This window comes from Sinohyriopsis cumingii, chromosome 14 (assembly GCF_028554795.1).
Source record: "Sinohyriopsis cumingii isolate HCF-2022 chromosome 14, ASM2855479v2, whole genome shotgun sequence".
Taxonomy (NCBI): Eukaryota; Metazoa; Mollusca; class Bivalvia; order Unionida; family Unionidae; genus Sinohyriopsis; species Sinohyriopsis cumingii.
The window spans coordinates 46051285-46062284 of NC_142974.1; the positions used below are offsets into that span (position 1 = coordinate 46051285).

At 34.2% G+C, this 11000-nt stretch overlaps 1 protein-coding gene across 1 annotated transcript; it reads left to right on the top strand.

The window, feature by feature from the left end:
• Positions 1-435: 435 nt before the first annotated feature.
• LOC149783689 (heat shock 70 kDa protein 12A-like) lies at positions 436-8549 on the top strand. Its single transcript, XM_089932890.1, has 5 exons — positions 436-501; positions 2159-2461; positions 3300-3521; positions 7017-7173; positions 7477-8549. Exons 1-5 carry the CDS (start codon positions 436-438, stop codon positions 8547-8549), a joined length of 1821 nt encoding a protein of 606 aa, XP_089789016.1.
• Positions 8550-11000: the final 2451 nt, after the last annotated feature.

Genomic DNA, 11000 nt, shown 5'->3' on the forward strand with positions numbered 1-11000 from the left:
ATACATAAAGTGATTCTCAAGCAGTTATCAATATAATACCAGAATAAAATTTGTTATGTTTCTTGTTTTTAACATTGGCTTCATTTTCTTTTGTTGCTGGTCAGATGCAGAAAAAATTATATAATTAAAATGCGCACTCATACATTTCGGGTATATATGTCGTTCCAGTTAGGAGAGAAATAGCTCATGTTTGGAAATAAATATAATTCATTATGATGGCTTTCCAAGATTTATTTATTGGAAATAGTTCCTGTAAGCAAGTACTGTTACCGAAAACTATTTGCGAATTTAAGTTATGGTTAGTGGGCAGGTGAAAATGCTCGAATTCGTAAATTCACAAAGGGGGACTCGAAATCTCGTAGTTTTAGCAAATTTGTTTACCAAGAATCCAGATGGCACTGATGGCAGAGAACGCGGGCGTTGTGAGGAAAGAACATGCAAGGAGTGCGTGCATATACAAAAGGAGACATCGCTGGTGAAGTTGGTGCTCACAATCACACCGTGAGTCACGGTAGAGGAAGTTAAAAGAGCTCGGGTAAACATTCGCCGAAGAGCCAAAGCAACTGAAGAATCAACACGATCGATTGGATAGAATGAGATGATGAGTGTTCCGGAAACAGCCATTAATCTTCTTCCGAAACAACACTGGCACGAAGTATATGAAGACATCGTCGCAAGGCGGGACCAAACGGTCAACAAGACATCAATCTATTCGCAGACGAAGATTGCTCAAAATATATTGTCCGTATTTAAACCGACGATATGCCGATGACGATCTAGAATTACATTTTCGATGTATTTGTTCGCTTGCGGACGGAACATTCAGAACGAATCGAGCTAGATACAATCAACTGTATACAATACATGGTATCATCGTGAAGGTTTTTCTGAAGTCTATGCATTAATAAGTGGAAGAAATGAAACAATATATAAACGATTCCTGCAAGAGTTTCTAACAGGTCTGATTCCAGTATTTTTTATTGTAGAGTTTGAACTTGGAGCAATTCGAACTTTCAAAAACACGTTGTGTCCATACTATTTTGTCCGCACCATTTCGTTACATTATGTCCGGGTGATATATTATCATCAACATTTTGTCAGTGCCAGTTTTGCAACTACCGTTGTGTCCTACTACCCTCGAAAGAAGAGATACTTGGAAATGATTTAATATAATGTGGAACTTTTTTCCAACCAAGAGCACCAGAAAATTGAAAACTAAGTTTGAATACTTTCTTTGTGGCTTACGTAATTTGAAATTGTAACCTCTCAATGATCATAGATTTCTTTGTCTTGGAAACCGGTATTCATATCAATAGGAATAGACTTTGTAGACATACTGCATTTTGGCCTTTCGGAAGGATATTTGTTCATACATTGTTAATCCTTTAAATATAAACATTGCATGGAGAACAGTATGTATTTGATGATTAAGAAGCGAATTAGAAATACTGTATTCGACCTTGGTTCGAATTTCCGTAGAGTACGAATAAAAGATTCTCTAACTTGTATGATACAGTCCGTTGTATTAAATATTAATTCTACATGGTATTATTTAGCATTCTCCTGTAGAATCGAGGGATAGCACTTTCCGTTATGTGTGGTGCATATGTGTAATTCTCTATAATTAAAGATATATATCTTGTGTTCTTTCGTATGAATTCTGAATGACTGTGTAGATAAATGAGAATTAATTACTAGGTCGCCATTCGAGAGTTTCTGCTACGCACGAGTGCATATAACACCGACTTTGTAGCATCACGTTTGGAGAGGGGTACTAAGTCGTGATCGAATATGGACTGATGCGTGCATACAAGGCGATGAGAGCCGTTTACCCGCGGACCTGGGTTTGAATCTCTGTAGAGTACGAATTATGATATGATATATGATAGTATATTAGATATCTATATATACAAAGTGTTAACGTTGCTGTTAGTTTCAAATCTTCTTCTGAAGTTATTCACTATTCGGACGATCTTGAACTGTTAGCAATAAGATGACTACAGTGCAGATTTCGCTCATTTATCTGCCCATTAATTACCCTTAAGTCAATGGGACTGGGCTGCCCTCAGTACATACAACTTTTCCCAAGCTGTACGAGAACATCTTGTTTCTGTAACACCTGTGATATTAACGCTTTTGATATAAAAATTTTTTGAAGGCATGCAAATCAGACAGACTTCTTGTGGCAGCCATTGATCTTGGAACAACGTTTTCGAGCTGGGGTTTCTCCTTCAGACATAATTACCAATCCAATCCAACTAAAATCTTCACGAAAACCTGGAACAGTGGAAGCGGTATTTCCCCGAAAGCTCCTACGGCAGTTCTCATCCGCCCGGACGGCGAGCAATTAGAAGCTTTTGGATATGAAGCGGAAGACAAATATGCAGAATTAGCGACTAGTGATAGGCACCGCGAATGGTACTACTTAAGAGGTTTCAAGATGTCTCTATATGATGATGAGGTATATAGAGCTTTAAGATTCAGTCCTAGTTATATACCTTTTCAATACGTGACGACAATTTTTGAATCAACTTTTTCAAATATTGTTATTGTCAAGAATAATAACATGTAACCCATTTTTGGAAAACGCATAGAAATGTAATCTCTATTTCATACACTATTATTCGCCTAAGTTATTTTGAAGACACCCGAGTGCATTTAAATCATATAATATTTATATTGTAATTTATTTATCCCATATCATTCTCATAAGAGAATAACCCAAAATAGAAATAGTGACTTCCAGTTGAATAATTATGACAATAAATTACGTCCTTCGGAGCTATTTCTTTAAATATATAACTGATACAGTCATCACGAATTAATACATGTCTCATGGTATATATAAGCACTAAAACACTTAGGCAAACCTTTTCTGTTTCTGTCTGTAATATTTGCATCAGTGAACGTTCATGAAATGTTCACACTTTTATTAGTTGACAGATATCAATTAATAAAGACAGAAAACCTAAGACATGAATTAGTCGAGAATAAAATCATGCGTATAAAAATATTTCCATGAAATCAGTCTTAGCTTGAAGATGCTGGTAGGATAACATGAAAATTGAAGTTTTAACAGTTATTCACATTATTACTCATGTTTTCGGCTTTAACAACTTTTGTACATTTGTAACTCGATTGTAAATCATGTTACTGAAATGCTTTTCTTCTTCGTTTTATATTTATAAATTCGAGTCTTAATTAACATTTTTGAAACATTCTCTCTCAAATTGATGTAATTGCAGCTGTAACTTGATTTTCACTCCTGAGAGAGGAAATACACAATTTTTAATTTTCAGAAACTAACTCGTAAGAAAATGATCGACGATGAAACTGGAAAAAAAATCTCTGTGTTGACAGTCATAAAACTTGCCATAAAATACCTCCAAAATGACCTACTGTTGGAATGCAACAAACAAATAACCACAGGTGTGTCGGCAGATTGTATTCACTGGGTGTTGACTATTCCGGCAATATGGAATGACAAGGCTAAGCAGTTTATGCGCGAAGCCGCAATACAGGTTATTATTATTATAAACAAATATCTAAATTTCATGAGATGATCAGTTGGCAGTGCAATTTTTAATTTTTGGTGTGTAAAATTCATTACAGTATTTCTAACCAGGAAAATGTGAACATGCCTTTCTTATATATATATATATATATATATATATATATATATATATATATATATATATATATATATATATATATATATATACTTATGACAAAGCAAATATAATTTTAGTAAACATTTGCCAAAATCGGAGGCTGGAAAATCATAGGGATATACCCAGTCTTCTTTGCAACACCAGTCATATGTGTTGTGCCATCAGAGTATTCCAGATATTTGATACATTAACTTACAGTACCTGAACTGTACAACGCTCTGTATATTTATTGATTTTCAAACTCTATTGAAGTATCTTTACGTTTGTAAAATATATGTGACAATACCGATGCAATTTGTTTCGACTTTGATAGTCATAATGATAAATTGCAACTAAACTGCAGTAAAGGTGACTGGAAAATTTGCTCATCTATCAGTGGTTTATACATTTTAGTAAACCACTTTCCTGTTTTTGTATCTAATATAAAAATACAAATTATAATGGTGTATTCTTTAAGAATTAAAACGTAATGCTAAGTTAAGACGATTAAGCACTAAGATTTTGCAATAAATTTAGTACCGTTTGGGTTCACGTCGTTGATTAATATTGAAACAAACATTCAAAATGGACTTGACCTTCTCTCGATACAAAATATTAATATGACTTTTACAAATCGTTTTCGGAATAGAAATGAGAAACAAAACAATCCCTCAAACACCAATAACCTCATCTTCAGAATCCTCTTCCATAAGTAATAACGTGTCAGGTGATATCTACCTTCCTCTTTCTTTGTTAACTCTTTGGTCTCAAGAATTAAATCAGTGACTAGGACCTTATTTACATATTAGTAGGGAGTCAGACGTATGTTCTAAAAGGGCTGAGATAACAATCTATACTCAGAGCCAAAATGATGTAAAAGTTGGGCGGGAGGGGGCTTGTTATACCAAGTTTCGATAATCATCAATAAATATGCATATGCATTTACAAGCATGAACACAAAGGAAAAAGATAAAAAAAGGTATTATTGTCGAGGAAAAACTCTATCGAAAATAGTGTCAAAAGAAAACAAAAATGTTCTGAAATTTCAAAAAGAATGTGTAACATAGTGATATTTGGAGAGAAACACAAATAAACGAATACGAACTCAAAACACAAACCAAAATCAAGACAAAACAAACAACATAAGTGCAACAGTTATGACTAAATCTTCCGATACCGACTCTAGTTATACGGTAAATTCAACCAGGAGTATTTAGTAAAATTCAAAGACAGTGTGCAAAGAATTTTTGTCCCAATGGTAGATTGCTTTGTATATGCAACTGATATGATGGCAATAAGTCTTTTGTATATGTACAAATGAGTTCGGTTCACCTTTTTCATCAACAGTGATTTAAACAGAAAACAGATCTGAAGGACTTTAGATAAACAGCACAAATAAATATGAACACCCTTTTCTAATATACATCATCATTTCCTTATGAATTTCACGTAAAAACGCATGACATAATGGCCTTTGTGTGTTCAAATATTCAATCACAAACAAATTAATTTACATGTTGCACACACACACACAATATATATATATTGCCGTTTTTTGAGTAGAAATAAGGAAATATTTCATGACTGACAGTACAAAGTGTTATCACTACACCAGTGAAATATTTATATATATATATATATATATATATATATATATATATATCCGTTTTTTGAGTAGAAATAAAGAAATATTTCATGACTGACAGTACAAAGTGTTATCACTACACCAGTGAAATATCGCCATATATATATATATATATATATATATATATATATATATATATATATATATATATATATATATATATTTCCTGTTTAATTATATAAATTATTTAGACAAAAAACTTCGAACTGCACGGATGTTGTTTTCTCGATTCTGTTTGAATGTATGTAACGGCTGCAATACCACAGTGATGTAAATACTTTGAGAAATAATACTTTTAGGACAGCGCCTTTAACACAGTTAGATTGTACATATAATGCTTCAAATTGTATAAGTTTATATTTGTGTATTTTTATGTTTGTTTTATTTGCGAATATTTACCAAATTAATGAGTGTTTTCATATGAAAACGAAGAAAGTTTACTTTTCTTTAACAAATTTCTTGACCGGATTGATTAAGAACATTGCTTGTGTGGCATACTGTAGAACCACGACCGAGCAGTCCAACTTATTGCAGAGCATGTTATCAATAAGCATCAAATTGGAATGATTGTATGTTTAGTTTTAAGAATTTTGGTTTCTAGCGTTGTTTATTTCTGCATTCAGATTTAAAGTTTTGTGTTTATGTAAGCTGGCACTCAGCTTCGGTAACAGACGATGCACCGAAATTTCGATTGTCACATAATTTATTTTTGCAATCGTTACTAATCTATGCCTGATTTCACACTTATATTGAAACATGATTCAATTTTTGATAACAGTTAAATCCTTTGCTTGAACAGTTTGTCAACGACATGTAATAAATTGTTTTATTTTTTTATAAATGAATACCAACTGTCGTAGAGTGTAATAGTAACTGTATGGGTGGCACTGAAGGTCGAATTAAAACTGATTTGGAAAGTCACTCACCGTAAATTTGCATGATTCATGTAGAAAGCTAATTTTGAAAAGGTTAATAGTTGAAGCCTATAGTGTATTGTTTGGGGGTTCGTTTGTAGGACGCCTTCTCATTGATTACATAAATCTATACCTGAGGGTCACATTCTTGGCACTTTGTAAGAAAGATTAACCCTGATGAGAGAGAGAGAGAGAGAGAGAGAGAGAGAGAGAGAGAGAGAGAGAGAAAGAGAGAGGTGGACAGAAGAGGTTTGAGAGTGAAAGAAGGAAATGAAAAAGAAATATACCTAAATATGTATATACAACTGTAAATCATATACATATAGGCAGCTATGCTTCCTAAATGGAAAGGACATAGTTCCGGAAGTGATATCATTTCGGATGCGATAAAAGCATTGGTTCCGCTGTGGTGATGTCATTTTCCCCCACTGGTACATTTCAATATCTCATTATGAAATATACAATAAAATATATTTGAAGACCTGTCTTTGTCAGATATCTAAATGCAGCTATGTTTAGTTCTAAGGTCAAGTACATGAAGGTTAATAATAACATATCACATGGTCATTTCTGTGTAAAGTCTTCTACTTCTATTCTTATGATACTGTTGCCGTGATGCAGTAAATTCAACTACACGTCTGCTGCATATAAGAATTATCCACATGTTAATTCCAGTCATCATTTCTCTTTGTAAATATGTGCTAAGTGACAACTATGTTAAAACTAAAATTGCAGTATACTTCTGCAAACCACAAGGTAATATTTGCATAATATGTTACTCTAAAATGCAATTCAATTAATTTGTAGGCCGGTATTGAAGAGTCTCAGTTGACTGTTGCTCTCGAACCTGAGGCAGCATCACTGTACTGCAGGCACATTCCACTTCAGGCCACGGCATCAAGCGGCAACATGGCGATTGAGCCACTGGCTGAAGGGACTCGATATATTGTTATTGATGCGGGAGGTATGTAGATGAAAATACAGCATAATCTGTTTTGTGATAGGCATTTATCAAAGTTTGATTTATCTTACTAAATTGACTGGCCAGTACCCATGCATATCTTTCTTTTTCACGTATTTTCAACTGTCCTGTTGTGATCGGTTCAAAAATGTTCAATGTTTTTCTTGTTGTTGTTGCCATCATGTTCCAAGTTTCCTTACTGGTACTGTGTAGGTCGATTCCGTTAGAAATCTTAATTCCCGAAGACCACTTTAAAAGAAAGTAAAGCTAGTGAGAGCTAACATTATTTGTCTCTTATGACTTTAGGTGGTACTGTCGACATTACTGTTCATGAAGTGATGGAAGATGGAAATATAAAAGAACTTCACAAAGCCACTGGAGGAGCTTGGGGAGGACAGAAAGTTGATGAAGCCTTCAGACAACTTTTAATAAAAATATTTGGTGCTCCCGTTATTGAGAAGTTTAGAATGGAGGCACTAGATGACTACATTGGTATATTTCGTGATTTTGAACTGAAGAAACGGAAAGTCACCCCTAACCGGGAGGATAACTGTATCCTAAATATACCTGTCAGACTTACAGAGATTCTTGAGGAAAGGACAGGAGAAAAACTTAAAGATGCAATTGGTCAGTCATCTTTTGCATCAAATGTTCAACTTGTGAGAGGTAATAAGTTACAGTTTGATCATTCCATAATGAAACGTTTGTTTGAGGAAGTTGTCAATAGTACAGTGGATCACATTCAGACCTTCCATGATGCAAATGAAAAATATGGTATATCAGTCGCCCTGCTCGTAGGGGGCTTCTCAGAATCCTCCATGTTTGTCACCGCCATGCAGAAGAAGTGTCCTTTCTGGAAATTTGCAGTTCCTGAAGATGCAGGACTTGTTGTGCTGAAAGGGGCAGTCTTGTTCGGTCATGATCCATCAATAATAACATTTAGGGTATGCAGATACACTTACGGAAAGAGTACCTCTGTAGAATTCAAGGATGGGATACATCGTGAAGAATATTTAAGAGTTAACTCCAACGGGCAAAAGTATTGTATTAATATTTTTAAGTCGCTTATAGAAGAAGGACGTCTATATAGAAATGGTGAAATCATTTATGAATCGAACAATATTCATCCAGTACATGCAGAGATTGACTATATTGACATTCGAATTTATGCCTGCACAGACAAATATGCAATGTATACAACAGATAAGTCCTGCAGACTTCTCGGAAAACTTAGAGTGAATAAATTAGATATGAGTGTACCACGCAAAGAAAGAAAAGTCAGATTGGTAATATATCTCAGATACTCAGAAATGATTGTTCGTGCAACAGATCAGAATACAGGCAAAGAAATGGAGACATCATTTGACATGTTGGAGTGAATCAGTAGGATTACAATAAGGATGTTTTTTCTAACAGATTTATATCAAATAAAGTTTTAGAGCTCTCTGAGTTTTTTGATGGCTCACCTATATTGTGTGTACAACAATTAAGATCTGATTGTTTGATTTGCTAAAACAGTTTATGATTTACTAGAAATTCGTACTTGTCTTTATTTGCAAATAAAATATACCGTACACATATGCAACCTTCATACATGCATGCGCATTTAGAATCTGTGTTATAAGAATTGATAGTCAAAACCATGATAAGGCTTATGAAATATTTTAGGGAACCTTTCTCTTTTGCAGTGTTCAATTAAAACCATTCTTATCTACTTTATGAAGGTTATTTGTTGGTTCGATTTAAGTATACCTTTCAGACACTGAAATATAGCGTATCTAAGTGGACACTACCAATTATCATAGAACCTGACATATTTCTTATAGTGTGAACGCATGCTTATTAATGCTAAATACATGTATGTCTTATTTTCAAGTGGGCTACCTCACTGTCTCGCTGTTTTAATGTAATTACTAAATGTTATACCTTCACTGAAAATTGGTGAACAAGCGATTATTAAATCCGACATACAAACGCACGAGATGTGTATTTTTTCGTTCAGTTCTACATCTGAAAGATTTAATGGAACAAACCGCAATGAATATTACAAATAGGCTAAAATTTCTTTGATCTGAATCTATGTGATTAAGGTGGTCAGATTACATTGCTTCTGGTAAGTCGGGGAATGAGCAAGCTAAAGTGTTTAGATCCAGTGCTTTATTTATAGCGTCGAAACCTTCCTGGTACGCGGTCTGCGGGTCAAAGACCATGCAATAGCCTGTTGTTTACCATCCATTTGTTGTCCATCGTCCGTCCATTAGCACAATTCGTTATTGCTACCTCTCCTAAACTATTTCAAAGATCTCCATGAAACGTGTTACATGCAAGCATATCGAGGAATAGATTTTCCTAAAGCGATTCGGCTTAATCGGAGATCTAATATGACTGCTACATTGTCGATTCTAAAAATTTTGCTATCGCTGTCCTGAGGGGATAATCATATCAACGTGATGGTTTCGCTGAAAGATTTCGTGTAGTGTCTGGATGGTTCTGAATTAAAATAGTATCAATCGGATACCAAACATTGCCGCCACAATAACCGTCTTGAAAATACTGTTATGGCTATTACTATGTGAATGATCGACATGGAGGTTTCATTAAAGACTTATTTTGTATGTTTGACCTTAATAATGTTAGTGCCAATCTGATATGCAGTGTGATCACTCCAACAATCATTTTGAACATCTTGTTGCTGCTACAGCTCCTAAATGAATTGTTAATGTCTAGTTGGTTCTAAATGAAAATGATGTTCCCTGGACCAGCACTATTGCTGCCATGATTGGTCATATTAACATTCAATTTATTTTAAGCAGAAAATATTTTATGATGTCTGCATAAAACTGGTACTTACCCGACATCCAAGATAGCTGCCATCTTGAAAAACGCGTACTTGCTACTCCTACTGAATGGATGGCTTTTAGAAATTCTTCAAAACATTCACATTTAGTTTTGAATCAAACCCTTAAAAAAATGATTTTGTAACGTTGAGATTGCTCACCCATAACACGAGGGACCTACGACACAATATAACGTTCCGGGCAACTAATTATTTCAGTGGGAAATTCCATTAATTTCGTAAACATGTAGAGGCCTTGAACTAAAATTAAAGTAAATATATTGTTTACAACTTACAACATAAAATCATGGACAAGCGTCAGATATGCGAATTCTCCATCAACAAACCTCATTCGCAGACACAAGTCAGGCAAAATATAAATTAAGTATGCAGACCAACTCCCCTCATAAAGAAAAAGAATGATTATTACGATAAGCCCCTCATTTACATATTGGTCAAAGACAGACATGATACTATAATAATTAAACTAATACAGGAAGATGTCTACGAATGACACAAAATATATACAAAAAAGCAATATATTACTTCTGTCCATATAAGAACGTATCTGCAATCAGATCATCGTTTCCTCTGATGTGTCTAATATAACTATTCTTTCAGCATCAAACGCGATCTCAACAAACGTTATTTTTGTTTTTCATTTCTTAATGAATGGAAGGGGTTGCGATCACCAAATCGATCAGAGAATATCCAGATGTTTTCCACGTGATCTTTCCAAGTACAATTATCAAAACCAGATGTTATCACGTTCAATAAAAACTGGAATGTTGATGAAGAATTTTTCATACAAAATAACATCATTTTATACTGATAAAGTTCATCTGGAGTTTCAAATGCCGAACTTTCTTTTGCTTTTCCCGTAAGTAGAATTTACCAGAATCCTTTAAAAAGTCAATTGGGGAGATATTTTTGTATTTTCGATTTTGTCGATGCAATCATCAATTAATGACATTTGAAATGAACCCTTTTTGGT